This window comes from Enhydra lutris, unplaced genomic scaffold (genome assembly GCF_002288905.1).
Source record: "Enhydra lutris kenyoni isolate GAN:26980312 unplaced genomic scaffold, ASM228890v2 scaffoldscaffold39, whole genome shotgun sequence".
Taxonomy (NCBI): Eukaryota; Metazoa; Chordata; class Mammalia; order Carnivora; family Mustelidae; genus Enhydra; species Enhydra lutris.
The window spans coordinates 25,254,973-25,271,226 of NW_019154123.1; the positions used below are offsets into that span (position 1 = coordinate 25,254,973).

At 41.6% G+C, this 16,254-nt stretch overlaps 1 protein-coding gene across 2 annotated transcripts in view; it reads right to left on the minus strand.

Moving 5' to 3' along the window:
* Positions 1–2,560: 2,560 nt before the first annotated feature.
* The window catches only part of LOC111155146 (3-hydroxyacyl-CoA dehydratase 2), a 128,221-nt gene continuing 114,527 nt past the window's right edge, over positions 2,561–16,254 (minus strand). For both annotated transcript variants that reach the window (XM_022515221.1, XM_022515220.1), the window contains 3 exons: positions 13,519–13,640; positions 11,353–11,531; positions 2,561–5,624 (listed from right to left, as the gene is read on the minus strand). In XM_022515221.1, coding sequence (XP_022370929.1) covers positions 5,542–5,624; positions 11,353–11,531; positions 13,519–13,640 — 384 coding nt within the window. In that variant the 3' untranslated portion in view covers positions 2,561–5,541. The remainder of the gene's footprint in view (positions 5,625–11,352; positions 11,532–13,518; positions 13,641–16,254) is intronic.

The window sequence follows — 16,254 nt, forward strand, 5'->3', positions numbered from 1 at the left end:
TCCCATCATTACTCAGAACGAATATTCTCTGCATTTCACTGTGACATGACGCCAGCTCAAGAAACCACCTGCAGCAGACTCTCTGTATGGACCCAGCACAATCAACCCGTGTGGTTGTTGAGGATTACATGTACCCTGGGTTATCTAGCCGGTATGTCCAAACTTGGTGTCATTTAAATAGCTCTCTCTTGAGGAAGACTTTAAGCCCATTAAAGAGTGAAAATAATCCATGGCATGAATAGAATCATTTTACATCTGTGAGAAAACCCACAGTCCAAGAGTCAAGTTAACTCACACCCACAGAGTGTACTCTGCGCAGACATGGTGCAGACACGCATTCTCCGGGCCAGACGCAGCCTTATAAGGTGGCCTGACATTTTCTCATGGCCCAGGCCACCCTCCAAAAATATCCAGAGACAGAAGAAGAGTGGGAACGGACCTCCCCAAACATTTCAAAGATTAACAAGCAGGCTCTCCATTAAACAGGAGCGCTAACACCTGCTTTCTGACCAGCTCCAGAAAGCCCTCCAGGGTCCATGCTGGGGAGGGTTCTGCAGTGGGAGGAGAGTAAATAGATGGAGCTTCAAAACACACATCCAAGCCTTCCTTGCCCCAAAAAACAGTGTTATTTCCTGGACCCCTCCAGAATATGCCTTAAGGTCTGACTGCCTTTGCTTTATATGGACAATAGAGACCCGGGACTAATTTCCATTCCTGCGCCTTTCAACCCCTTCGGGGTCCTGGGGCTGAAGCCGGTTCCAAATGCCCGGCTTCCAAAGACCCGATCGCTTGTGAGGTGCTGCCTCCTTGCGGGGGCGCGACGCTACAACAACGCAGAAACGGAGGCCTTCCGCCAAGGGGCGGTATCTGGAAGTGCCATCTGGACTGCATCCACGAAGGTCAAAGATAGACGTGAAAGTGCGGCTGTGCTAGTAAGTCTACGCTCTGGAACTAGTGAACAGAAAACACAACTTTCATACATAAAGAGATTTATGAAATGGATACTAGGTGCTTAGATACACAGCCTTTCTCATTTTATTTTACTCATTTTATTTTACTCATCATCGAATGGGACTTCTTAGGGTGAACTGCCTTTTCTGGGGGAAAAAAAGATGACTTCTGGTAATGAGACCTGCGCCAGTAACACTAAGGAGTAGCTTTCTAAATTTGAAAACAAAAAAGACTAAATAGTCGCTCAGATTTAAAAGGAAGTGTTGGTCAAAGACCCGTGCAGCTCTCTTGTAACTCTGGTTCTCAGTTGCAGGCAGGGAAATGTTCATTTGTATGGCTATTTTTGGTAGGAGTTGCTTAGAACAGTTTCTTCACCACTAAACTGTATGACAATGAGCCAGTCCATTTGTAAGACTGGGATTTTTTTTTTTTTTAATAATATGAAGAATTGCAAAACTAGTCTTCATTCTTGTTAAAGGAAACAGAACAACACAGCGGTATTTTTGGAACACTGTGTGTAACAGTAGGTCTCTTAATTATACCAATGGTAATTCCTCAGGCTAGAGCTTATTAACATAGTACACATAATTGCCACAAAATATGACGATGACAAATTAGAAAGCACTGGTTTCCCACTACCACCCTGAGATTGTAGAGGTTGTATTTTCTGGAAAGCCTCTACTATTAACTCTACCATCTGTTCCTCAACTTTAGTTGAAATGATTCTTTTCATAAATGAACTGCCTAGCTCTGAAACAGACCAGACTGTACGAGAGGAGTGCTTCTGCTATTACTGTGCTGGTCACGTCTGAGCCGCAATCAGACAGCAGGTAGAAAGCTCCCTTGGAATGAGGACCACAGCCTTGGACAATAGGATGGTTAGCTCTGAGAAAGCCTCAGCCAACCTGACAGTAAACGTGTTAACCGCTGGCCACACACGAGAAAGATCACTCAGGGATCACCCGCTAGACAATGCCCACACCACGGATCCATTGGCGCTTTCATTTTGAGGTGAAGAGATCTGGGGTCTAGAACTCTTAAGACGGAAGTGGCTGGGCGGGGTGTATCCTGTCCGTCTCCCTCCCACCACTGCCTACTGTGAACTTGAGAGTGAGTAAAGCGGTTCCTAGAATTGCTTTGTATTTGGAGGTATTTTTAGGAGGTATTTGACTACCTCTTGTTTCAATATGAGATGAACATTGCCAAGCAACAGTATTTTCCTTCTTAACTTATATTAGAAAAGTTAGATTAAAAGAAATTGTAAAAAACAAAACAACAACCCAAAACATTGTTGAGAAGGACCTCAATCGTTTACTGATTTTCTTAGACTTTCTCGTGCCTTCCATGAGTAATCCCACTTGTCCCCTCTGTGGCCAGGCTGAGAGGGGTAAGCTTGAAGACTGGCAGGAAGAATGACTTTTTGGAAACCTCTTAATATATTCTATTTCTCCTGTGTAAGTACATTATAAATAGCAGAGATAAATTTTAACCTATCAAAGAAAGAACTGGAATCCACGACAAAACTGAAACTCTCCCATATTCCAATACCACATTCAGGCCAACTTCATGTGAAAAATCACTAGACCTGCTTACTGGTTAGCATTTCAAATCCAGGCAGAGCACACAGTTTATTTTGAAATGCAACACATCAGTATTTTATGAATACAACTTATTACTACATTAACATTATCAGGTAAAAACAGCTTCCAAATGCATGCATAGAAAGTTAGGTATAGTCTTTGAACTCCTTATTTCTAAATATACAAAAAATACATTTAAATTATATAATTTTAGTGAATCAAAGACTTATAAAATTACAATTTTGGTTTTCACAACATAGAAAAAATACAAAAATGGACTATATATATATGGTCATATAATTTCTTACCCAAATTTCAAAGGAGCAGTATGTACTGGTTTTGATGTTTTATAATGTTTTATCTAGAAACTCAGAACTGAAAATAATTTGTAGGTTGTACCACATCAGTGCCAATCATTTGTTATAAACGAATAATCCAAACAAACCAGTAGAAACAAGGGCACCATCTTCATAGGCCTCTTTATCTCTATCTCTTCTAAACCCTTCCTGTGGGAAGTTCGCTCCAAAGGAATGGACTTTATCTGGAAGGACAGTGCTTTACTCCATGACTAACTCTCCACGGTGCCTCTGATAATGGGGAGTACGTGTTAAATGAGTGATCCCAACCTGAGCAAACAGAACGCAGCAAGATGCAGATTGGCAGCTTGTGTCTACAAAGCACGACTGTGTAACTCAAAGAATTCTCTGCCGGAAGGCAGTCCACGAAGTGGGGGGATCTGAAACACCCACCAAGGTGGGTGGCGGGGCCGAGGATGTCTTTGACCGTGTCTTGAAATGAAAACAGCAAGTCTGACAAAAACACCCACCAGACACCGCCTTCCTCATTCACACTTTATAAGATGTGACAGTTGGTAGGGTTAGATGTTCTCCGTTCGTAAAAGAACACCGCCATGTCAAAGGAGAAATTAATTCACGGCTGGGATAAAGCGGCCAGTTACCGAGAGAGGTGGATGAAGGACACGGCCGTGTGCATGCCTTACTTATCTGCTGTGAGCATTTTAAATGTCGCCGGACAAAAATACACAATGGGGTGGAGACCCTTCATGAGGAGGGAGTTGCTTGCTGTGTTCTCGCTGCCCAAGTTCAATTTGATGCAACACCACTGTCTGGGACACTGTTCTTCATAAATAGTGACAATTTATAACACAGAGGCCCAAATACAACCCCCAATCCAGCGATCCTGGAAAACCTACATTTGTCATCGCATATTCTATAACTATTCCAGAAATGACTGAGAAAAATCTTACCCAAACTAAGCAGTAAGACTAATATAACTCAAATTGTTTCTATTTTACAGTAGAAATACATTCTGGAAACAGAAAAAGAAAAAAACATGAAAAATAATCTTTCCTCTATATTTAGTTGATGCAGTACAAGAACAGATCCTAATCTCCCCATGCCCAAGTTAAGAGTGCTGACTTAAAGAAGCAGAATTTTAATGTTCAATTCAAAAATGATTTTATTACACATCTGCCTGCATTAAATTTTAGGCTCCATACTTTCTTCTCATCTTCCTTTTAATGATCAGGCTTCTATGAAAATAACATTGAAAAAATTAGTTTTCCCTTATGACACTCTTCAGATATTAGCAATTATATTTTAAATAACTACTCAGTAAGCTAGTAAGCTAGGTTTTTAAAAATTTAAAGATCAACGGCTTATAAAAAAGGGAGAAAAGAATCCACAAAGAACATTCTGTGTTTAAAATTTAATGCACATCTGAACTTGGGCTTTACATTTTCATCAGCTCTCTCTTGAAGAGCCTTAAATGCACAGTTGAGCAATTAAATGGTAAGAAAACATGACAGTAATTAGACAAGGTCCACATGACTCAAGTATTTCTTAGCTCCAACACATGGAGATGATACTGCTTTTAGCTCATGTCTGCCCGACTGGAACACTTCACCGCTCTGGACTTACAGCTTGGTGGGAATTACACAGGACCATAATTAGGCAAAGTATTCTAACAGAAGAGTTGAATGAAATCTAAAAATAAAGTAATAAGGGTATAGAAACCTATTCCTAAATGTTCTTCAGGTCTGTATTTCTAAAGTAACACCTTCCATGTGCTTTTAATTACAGACTCTCTACCCCTTATGTGACTTGCCTGGCTTTGGGTCCCTAAGGGAGAAGAGCTATGGGTAAATACATTACTCAGAGGCATTCTGAGAAGGACACAGTGAAAGGTACTTGTCATTTACCAGCGAGTGAGCCTTCCCTTTCTGAGAACTGTCACTGGGTTAAAATATGATCGAGACTGAGCCCTAGATAAGATAGGTTCTCTACGAAGTACGCATACTTAATAAATTCAAGCATTTTCCTCAGTGGCAGGCAGTAATGACTCAACTGAAAACAAACAAAAGTGTTCTAGTTGTTTTCCGGTTACAGGTACTACCCCAAAGCTTCACAGACATATACGTGGTATAATTCATTCACTAGGTAGGAGGGGATAGGTCCCAGCCAGAACTTCATAACATTCCAGAGAACAAAGTTTGCCGCTTCAAAAATACGGTTTCCAGCATGCAGTCAAGCACTTTGGAAAGGGAATGCGAAACACACTGCAGACCGAAACAGAACTCTACTGTGAGGTGGGCATTTGGTGGGTACAACTTCCTTACTCTGACTCTAACTCCCAGGTAGTTAGTGTTACAGATCTTTACTAATCACATACAGGGAGGAAACAGGCAGCTCTAAAACGGCCAGATCCCCTTCCAGCGCCTTCAGAAATACTGGGAACATCTGGTTCAAAGAGCATGCTGGAATGGACCAGTCAGGATGTTTTACGTAAGAGTTGTGGTTGTTGTTGCTGTCGCTGTTGTTTTAAATAAAATCCCAGGCCTGTGTGACACTGGATTTTGGTTTTTATTTTTTTTATATTTTTAAAAATAGTTCTTACTTATTTTCTATGAAATGTATTGGGAACTCAAAAAGTCTGCAGCATTTTTTGTCATTGAAAAGTTTGTTTTTTGGGGGTGCGCAGGAAGCAGGAGTTAGTCAAATTTCTTGTGTTCTTCAGTATGAGAAAGGACCTTTCTTCTCTGGTGTATCATGTGGAAGTATAACTGGGGAAAAACTGAAAGAAAAGAAAGAACTGGTTAAGGAGACAGGTCACTTGAAACTGTGTGCTCTGTTTAAAGCACATGGACTTGGGGTCCTCTTTGACTCTACTTTCTCATCCAGCAACCAAAGAAGGGAATTCGGTGGGCTTGGGTAAGGGGAGGAAAAATTCACAGGAACTTACCTTTCCCTGCTTTAGCTGAAGGGGAAGAGTGGTCCTGACTGGACTGACACACAGTACCATCACTCTCATTATCCACTGAGATGCCACAGAGTCATCAAATGGCACTCCACCCTCCCTCACAGTATCTTCACATTTATTCTGATTTTACCAGTAGGTGAATTCTAGTGACAGACTTACTATTCCTGTTTACAGAGGAGGAACTCAAGCCCCAGAGAGGGAAGGTAATTTGCCTGAGGTTTCCCAGCAAATTCCTGACAATCAGGACCAGGCTCTGGGTTCTTGACACTCCTAAGAACCCCAGTCCCTTCTGTCACCTGAGGGGATTCTCCGGAAAGCGCTTCCCGAGAAAGGTTGTTCTTTGAGTGGGAAGACTGAGGAGGGGTTAGAGGGCCCTGACATTTTAACTGAACACGAAGAAGCCAAGTTTGGATGGAGAAAGTCCTTATGAAAAGTAAGCTAATATCTTAGGCACCAGAGATCCTGTTCTTGGTCATTTCTTTTTTTCCATCCTTAAAGATTTTATTTATCTTAGAGAGAGAAAGAGCAAGGGTGGGCACAAGCAAGTGGGGAGAAGGGGAACGGAGAAGGAGAAAGAAACTGAAGCAGGCTCTACTCTCAGCACAGGTCCTGAGTGCTACTCCATTTCTTGACCCCGAGCTCAGGACCTGAGCCGAAAACCAAGAGTCAAACGCTTAACTGACTGAGCCATCCGGATGCCCCTGTTCTTGGTCATTTCATAAGTTACTTTAAAAAGTACTGGTTCCCAAAGAAACAAGGTGGTACCACCTCCCTAGGAGGATCTGGAAGCTGTGGGGAGGGGAGATTTGGAGGAGGGAGGTTACTGGCATTTAGCACAGGAAGCAGGAATGCCAAAATCTGCGGGGGGTAACAGTCTCCCACAACTAAGAACTGTCCTACCCCAAATGCCTACAGGATTCCTGCTGGGAAATGCCATCTGAAGCTACCTGGCCTTCACAAGGTTACTGTGAACTGGCGGTTCAACACCCATGGAAAAAAACCCAGTGAGATGGTCTTAAATGTGTACTATCCTGCTTTCTCTTCTCCACAGCTTCAATCTCCATTTTGTAGAAAGTAACCTGTATTTCTGGGGAGGTAATTTCTACTATTCCCCTGACAGTTTCTTCCTTTTATTTTTTTTAAAACCCAAACCCATGACCCTGAGATCAAGAACTGAGCCAAAATCAGGAGTCGGATGCCTAACTGACTGAGCCCCCCAGGTGCCCCAACAGTTTCTTCCTTTTTCAATGGGTTCCAAGTTGGCCAAATTTCCAATGATCCTCCCCAAGTCCTCCAAGACATCAGTAGGTGTGCACACACAGATCTGATAAACTGCAGGGGAGGCTCCGACGCTGAACAGGGCTGCCATCCACTCCACTCGCTATCTGTAGGCAGGAAGTTATTCAGAGAAAAGACCCAACTTGTGCATATAATTCAACAGGGGAGAGAACTATTCTGGTACAAAAGCCAGAAAATTTGACAAGCTCTATAATCTAAAAACTGGAAGTAAAGATATAATTAAACCATAAGGAATGCTAATTGCAATCATTTAAAAATATGGGGCCAGTCATATTTCTGTAGATATACTTTACAAAAGGGAAAATTTGTGGCAAAATACACTAAGGACTTTTCCACCGGGTGCAGGGGTGGCTAAAGCTTGCCTGCTAGTTCAGAGGGTCTGAGGAAGGATGACCTAGAAAACGTTCACCAGACCTTTTGGCAGTTAAAGCAAGATGGTGGAGTATCCTCATCCCCATAGGCATGGGCCTGCTGGCTAGTCAGAGGTCAGAAATGGAGGGCAGATATGGCCCTTTCAATTCTTTTTTTTTTTTTTTAAGATTTTATTTTTATTTATTTGACAGAGAGAGATCACAAGTAGGCAGAGAGGCAGACAGAGTGAGAGGAGGGGAAGCAGGCTCCCTGCTGAGCAGAGAGCCTGATGCAGGGCTCGATTCCAGGACCCTGAGATCATGACCTGGGCCGAAGGCAGAGGCTTAACCCACTGAGCCACCCAGGCGTCCTGGCCCTTTCAATTCTTTACAGTTTCAGAGGTTTCTCAGTGCCCAAGCAAAGGAATGTCTGTGTGGGAGGCCAGGAGAATGGGGGCAGTTGGGCCAGAGGTTCTCTCTCTACAGTTCTACTAATGACTTCTTGGTGACCAGAACTTGGGTGACACTATCTCCATCTGAATTACCCACTTTTTTTTTTTTTTTAAAGATTTTATTTATTTATTTGACAGAGACAGCGAGGGAGGAAACACAAGCAGCGGGAGTGGGAGAGGGAGAAGTAGGCTTCCTACAGAGCAGGAAGTCCCGACACAGGGCTCAATCCTAGAACCCTGGGATCATGACCTGAGCTGAAGGCAGTTGTTTAACGACTGAGCCACCCAGGCGCCCCAAATTATCCACATATTTAGACTGGACCCAACTGTAATGGCTGAAACAATTCCAAATGCATGGCTATTCTTTTTAACCATAGACGATAATGAAGAAAAACCCCAAGAAAATCTCAACCTGACAACAGGCTATTCTGAATTCTACCTTCTGCTTTCCTAGTCCAGGATACATGGAATAGAGATGGTCACCATGCATGCAAGTGTTGCGGAGGGGAAAGGGTTTCCTCTAGGGAGAGGAAAACTTGGAGGCTGAGAGCAAATGGAAATGCTCTGCCTGGGACAAGTTTTTTCTTGGTGTCTCTAAAAATCTGAGGTGTGGTTATGGTTACTGACAACCTGGACAGCGCCCAGCTTCCCAGTGTCCTCACCCTCCACCACTGTTTCTCATTTCTCAGCTTTTATTTATTTATTTTTAAAATTCCTACTCCTATTGGGTGATAAAAGCCAACCTTTACCAGTTTGGGGGGGGGCAGGAAATGTAGATAGGACTTAGACGTCTACAGAGTCCTATTGGTATTGTTCACACTGCAGCTGCAGCAAAGTGGGAAAGGACCGCCTTGCAGGGATCCCAAAGCACCCCGATATGAGAAAACTCCCAGGGCCATGGCTCATGGGCCACAGTCTGGGCCACATGTGCAACAGTGCAACAACTGGTCAGGACTGTAAAGAAAGGGTGTTACTTCGTATAATACATGTATATCACCAACTTCGCATTAAAGAAGACTAAAAGAAACTTAAGTTGTAAAAAGAAAACCAAATTTGATAAAGAAAACTGGATGTCAAAAGCAACCCCTCTTAACTCTGCATTTTCTTCTTACAAATACAAAGTTTTGGAAAGCTGGAAATGTGCTGCTGGCTGTAATGAACTGTACAAATTGGTCTCAACATGAACAACCAAAGCAACTAAAAACAGGCAGGGCAACTGGCTCAGGCCAAAGGCATAACGAGTGCCAGCAGACACGATTTGTAGCAGAAGATACGGTCCCAGCGGTCATCCTGAGCCTGGGTGCGGGGTCAGGGACTGGGAGAAAATCTGTTCATCTTTACTTGAAATCAACCCTTTTTCCTGGACTACAGGAGTTAAACTACCTTAAGAAAGAAATAATATAGACTTTAAGCCAAGTTCTTACCAAAAGGAGTCTGGGAACCAAAGAACGGGAAGGAACCAAGGTAAAGAAAGCCAACTTTGGTTGAGAGCCCCGCCTACTCTGAGTTTTCTTTCCTTTCTCCATCTGAATGCCCAGAAGGAAAATCCCACAGAATGGGATTTATTTTCCTTCAGGAATCCTGTCACTAGGGAGGGCTGCTGTGCTTGACCAGGCACCTTAACTAGATCAAGGGGTCAGGAAGAAAGAGGCAACAACAGCCTGGGCGCTGGCGAGCCACCAGAGAACAAAAAACCTAGGAGGTACAGAAAGACTGAGGCTGTCCTGGAGAGCTGCTCCAGGACCCTCCTTTGGCACACCAAGATCTTAGAGCAACTCCGAGGTAGGGGCACCAGATTTCTGTCAATGTGGCAGCATCCTGCTCTTGTTTGATTTCATCACACCCTCCCTGCTCCTTTTCCAGTTATTCAATCTGGCATCTCTTATTCATTCAAATCTTATGCTGATTTTATTTTACTTTATGAAAGATTTTATTTGAGGGGGCAGGGGGAGAGCGAGAAACAGGCTTCCTGCTGAGTGTGAAGCCCACCGTGGGATTCGATCCCAGGAACCCGGGCTCATGACCTGAGGTGAAGTCAAGACACTTAACGGACTGAGCCACCCAGGCACCCCCTTATGCTGACTTTTAATAAATCCTGTGGTGCCCACTGGGATAATATGTGTCACTCTGGGTTTGGCAAAACTCCAAGTAGGAACTGTTGCTCCAGAGACTAGAAAGTGAAACTCTAAGGGAACAAAACTAAAAAGATGAACAACTGGAAGCTAATCTTTATTAAATTTTTAGACTCTTCCCTATTTATGTTTTCTGTGAAAATCAACTACCTTTTTCAATTTGAAGAGAAAAGGACTTTGGCCACCATGGTTCCAACACCAAAGAGGAGAACTTGATAATTAATAAAGAGTGGAAAATGAATCATTAAGCAGAACTGCTGTCCAAGAATTTCTCCAAGATAAATGCTCACATGAAATCTGGATGTAGTTTTTTTCTCACAATGCATGAAATGCAATTTTCCACAGAGGGACACAAACATGTCGCTTACGATTATTAGGATGATTCATTCAGCTCATGCTGTGGGCTGAAGAAAAATCCAACCGTCCTGTCTGAATTTAACCTGAGGTTTATGGAAGAATATAGCATCTTATAGACTAAAATAAGAATCACAGTTGCAATGGCTACAGAAATAGCTAAATGAGAAGAAACCCTAACTTCCTACGTCCTTGGGTAAAACAAAATCCTTTTGTTTACATGAAAATCAGTCCTAGGATTTTAAGTGAATATCTGAATTCGAGAAAAGGACTAAACAGCTCTTCCTCAGCAAATAGGACTCACTTCACAGAAGCCTCAGACACGGCCATTTCTCCTTGGTACCGAGTACACTGATAGGCACTTTTGATTATCCATATTTAAACTTTTAGCAGTACTATTAAAATAACTGGAAACTGTTCTGAAGAAAACATTATGTCCTGGTCAGATGATTTTAGTGCTTACTTCCAAACAAGAAAATAAGAAATATAGAAGAAAAAAAAACCTGTTTTTATTATTTCTTTCTAATTAGCTGCTGATTCCTTAAAAATGAAGTGTCTATTTTGATATAATGAAAATGCAAAAATCTCTTTACAATGTTTTCCAAATACCCTAAGAAGTAGTTCTCCAGAGACAGAAAAAGTCAAGGCCTTTTTTGTTTGGCACTCAGTACATTCCCCCAATAGGTAGTTCACCTTTCCTGGTGTTCAGTGTTTCAAACCCACACATGCAGAAGGGCTGCATTTTGGCAGCTGTACTGAGAAGGGTTCATCTTTATTCAATTACTACTAGAGAAAATCCCCTCTGATGGCATTCAATAAAAACCAAAGCGTTCCTAATAAATTAGATTTATATACACTTGGTTATGGTATAAAAACATTCAAAGACATTTGGCTCTAATTACTGTAGAGCCAATTTTAAAAACATAAATAAATGTATGCATAACTGTTTACTTACTTGGAATGTAGGAGATCATTATCAGAATGAGGAATGCATAATAGTCAAAGGAAAAATTGTATTTGTTGGGCAGACTGATGGAGTACAGGCCAGCCTGTCGGACAAAGGGCAAAGCGGCATATATTGTAAGCAGTTCTCCCGACACTCCCATTGGGTACAGCACAATGAAAAGTGTGTACCTAAACAAAACAAAATATTCATGACTGAGGATCGAAGCCAGCATTAGTAGAAAGATGCATTCACACTTCTCTGATCAGTACTGGTCTTTCAGGAAGCTACTGTTTCTACATTTTCCTGTTTAACCACTGTTTGTTTCTTTCTTTCTTTTTAAAGCACGTTCCATGTCCAACATGGGGCTTGAACTCATGACCTATGCTCTACCGACTGAGCCAGCCAGATGCCCCTGTTTACCCATGGTTTAAATTCAGGTTTTACAAGCCAGTTTTTGAAAAGGGCCAATAGCAGGTATGTCTCTGAATTCTAAAATAAAATAAATGTCTTTGGTCAGCCTCAATTTGGTCCAACTAAATAAACAACATCCAATATAACTCCCTAAGATAATAAAGAGGATGCCAATCATTGGTAAAGGAGGGGCACCAAGTCATGGTTTATAGAAGGGTCCTGCCCTGTGGCAGGGGTGGGAGTGGGGGGGGTTTGCAGGGAGTTGGTGGGGGAGGTGTTGGAGCACGTGTCCATGAACCCCTCAAAGCACACCACATCTGGTCTGTGGACTGAGAAGGATAGCACAGTGAGTGTGCTTCTACAGCTACCACTAGTCAAATGTCTATACATACCATTGTGAAAAAGGAAATACATGCCAATTTTAAAAACCTTAAAAAATTCACAATAGGTTTTAGTCATTATGTAATTTTTCAATAATAAAAACCCTTATAATAACTATCACATAGGAGAATCCAAACCATTTTTTTTTCACTTCAAAAAGGAGTTCTCTATGTTTTAAAAAGAATGCAGAGAAGAGTTCATCCTATGGAGCTAACTGTCATTCTGGGGTGTAAGTATTGCTGAAGAAACCATCAGCTCAAATTTTAAAGGGGCTCTGGCTGTTTGTGGCTGACAGTGAGCAAATTTCTAGGCACAGAAGTTGTGCTGAGAAATCAGTGACAAAAAGCAGAAGCCATGTTTGCTGTGTTCCCTGCTGCCAACTTCAACTATGCTAGAGAGGAAGGGTCTTCCATAGGCTGTGGACAACCATGGACAAAAGAATCATTCTCCACTGTTAAGATCAGGGATTGGCCAGCAAACTCTCCCTGTAACAGAGCAGACAGCTCCCACAATGCCTGCCCAGGTTGGTGAGTTACTAACTGCCATCTCTTCCCATTCTTCCCTTTTCCTAATAAAATTATGCACTGGGAAAAGGAAAAAAAAAAAAAAAAAGGAGTTTACACGCTTGAAATGTTGGAAGCAATTGGTTTATGTCTCTAACTAAATCATCAAACTCCTAAGTTGTCTAGGAACCACCATTTTCCTTCTAGGAAATGAGACATTTGGGGCCCAAGGATAATTCTGATCCTTTTGCTTTGTCACTATCCCTATAGTCCACTCCAACTCAGAAAACTGCTCACAACTATTTCATGAATTAGCTCAGACAAAGAGATGAACTGTCAGCCTTTTTCCCAATTAATAACAAATATTACTGGTAAAAATTATCAAAGCCAAATAAAATTGCTAACAAGATAAAAGTGCATGTAACATTGGTTATTAATTAAAAATTAAGAGTCAGAGCTTGTTGGCAAAACTGAGATTAGGAGAATTGGACTTGGTCCAAAAAACATAATGGCAGGAGCTCATCAATAAAATTTGCTATGAACAAAAAAGGAATGTTACATCAAATCTCTATTGAATAATTTAAATGAAAATATTCGATCCAATAAAAATAACAAGGATATCAAACTTAAAACAGTGTTTCTATTAATCAAAGTGAAGTAGCATCCCTTATCCTGATGAAATTCACAGACCAGTTTCCTATCACCAATCCCAACTCTTGTCTCATACAATTAAAAAAAAAAAAAATATATATATATATATAGTTGACATCATACAACTTTATTTTTAGGAGCTTGGAGGGCAATATTTAGCAATAAAGGACAAATACACAAATACAGTGATGGGTCATTTCAAAGTTATTCTTCATCCCATGTACTTTACCTGGCCCATTTGATGAGGTAAGGCAGATGGTTTAATAGACTGAAAGTATAAAAGGAGTAACGGATAATTTCTGTCATTGTCCAGGCAATAACATACAGGAGGACACTGTCTTCACTCTGCACCTGAAGGAAAAGGAAGACAAAAGCAAAAGCAAACACATAAAACATTTTAAGAAAGAAGCACTCCCAGTGTGCAGCGCCAGCCCCCTGCTCCCTTGCAGAGCCGAGCGGTTGAGCAAGTGGACACAGCCCTGGTCTGATCACCTGTGGCCACAGGCCAGGGGGAGCTTGCCACATACAGGAACACGTGCCTATGACAGCAATCGTGTAGAGCCACGTGATTAGGGGCAAGTAAGAAGAACTCAGCTTACTCATGAGTCAGAGAGGCAGAAACAGGAATCCCATGAGCTACAGGCCACAGGAAAAAACACAGATGAGTGAGTTTTGTCTTTGGGCTTCCTGTGGAGAATGTGGACTGATGTTAGTGGGAGCCAAGACTAGTTAAAGAAGGTAGAAGGGCAAATTGGTAGGAAGCCTGGGGACTGTCTATCAATAAGAATTTTAATTTGATTTGTATGACAACTAAGAATCTAAGGAAACTTCAAAGAAGGGGAATGTAGTGATTGAAACGCAACTGAAGACAAGGCTCATTCACTAGGCAGGACGAATTCCAATTGAGCAAAGAGCCAGAGACCACCTGAAAGGCAAGGACCATTTATTCTCTCCCACTGTGACTTCTTCCTCCAGATGAAGCCTGGTTTAACCTAAAAATTAAAGAAGCTTCCATGCTGACCACCAGAGGTGGCTAAAGCCAGAAGGGCTCTGGACTTTCCAAATTCCTCTGAATCACTTTACTTTAATGCTGAAAATGCAATGAACTTTAAAACGGCAACCCCTCCCTCCCCCTCCCCCCCGCCCCCAGTGGTTTTGGGGGGCCATTCTCACTAGATGCCTTGGACTGCAAATCTCACATGGAAATGTACCTCAGCTGCCCTGGCATTTGCTTTCAGTGCCTCCACCAGCCCCCCAACCAGGTTTATAATGATCTTGGGTCCAGGCTTGAAGACCAGTAACAAGAAACTACCTTGCAACCAATTCACTCACGTTTTCTTGTATCTGAAATAGGCAGTTAGAGAGCTGGATGTGACTGAGAAATTCTACTGAGTGAACCGAACAGATTGACAAGATGGATCTGTCTCATTCCTAATGCCTAATACAATAAAGGTACAGCATTCTAACTTTAACTTTTCTTCTTTGCATTTGCAACGTGAATAGTTTTTAACACTTACATTCTTCCTCAGAAAGTGTACATGGAGCGATCCACCTACACAATAAAATAACTAGTCATTTACATACCTATTAACTAAATTGCTCTGACAAAGAATTTCATAAATGCATAGTTACTAATCCCTAAAAATAATAAGAATTTTACATTGTCAAGAGCAAGAGTACTTCTTGTTTTCCTGGTGCTCTCATATTAGCCAAAGTAAAACCCAAACACTTCTGAAGCTTTTATGTTTCATTTTTCAGTCTGTCTCCAAATCCTTGCTTAAAATCCATCTATATCAAAACATAATTTCAGAGCACATTTTGCTTTTTGATGTATTTTATAATCCTCTTCATCTTAAGGAGGTGTGTTTTACAGTTATGGGATGAAGCCTTGCTTACAGATCTCTGGGTTGTAATAGAAAGTTCTTCCAATATTTTGCATTCTAAACACCTTGGAAGCAGGGAGTGTGTTTTATTCATCTTCTGATTCCCAAAAGCACTTTGTGCTTTTTACAAGTAGGAGCTCAATAAATGTTTGTGGAACAAACAAATTCAATTCGCATCAGGTCACCCCAAGACTAAGTTCCTGCTTTTGATACCTGTTATTAGTTTCTGTGTAGTTTTAAGCGGCCTTCAGAAAGACAAGTAACAAACCCCCCTCAAACCTTGCACTTTGATCCAGCCTAATCGGACTCATTTCCCCCCACACCCAAGTTAGACTTGAACCAAAAGAACTATAAAAGCTCAGACTCAGGCTGAATTTGTGAAAGCAGCTGCTTCCAGAGCCCAGCTGTGAAGACCAAGTTACAATTTTAAAAAGACAGAATGGGGGAATTGGCCATTTTATAAATGGTATCTTCAGATCAATAGGAAATACAACACTGTTATTAAGAAGGGACTTGGAAAGGGGTGCCTGGATGGCTCAGTCAGTTAAGCATCCAACTCTTGATTTCAGCTCCGGTCTTAATCTCAGGGTCATGAGTTCAAGCCCCACACTGGGTTCCACACTGGGTGTGGAGCCTCCTTAAACAACAACAACAACAACAAAAACAAGGGACTTGGGTAAAAGTTGGAGATCAAGCTCATCTGATTTGCAGATAATTACCCAATGACACAAAACAGGGGCAGAATGTAAAGAGCTGAAGCTAGTAAGATCAATGAGACTCAAATGTATATTTGTATACCTGTGTTGACAGGAGTGTTATTCACAACAGCCTAAAGGTGGAAACAGCCAAAATGCACATCAACAGATGAATCTGTAAACAAAATGGTGTGTGTGTGTGTGTGTGTGTGTGTGTGTGTGTGTGTGTATGCAAAGGAATATTAGCCTTAAAAAGTAAAGGAATTCTGACACATGCTACAACATGGATGAACCCTGAACACAATCTGCTTAGTGAAGTAAGCTGGTCACAAAAGGATAAACACTATACAATCTCACTCCTACATTACCCAGAGTAGTCAAATTCAG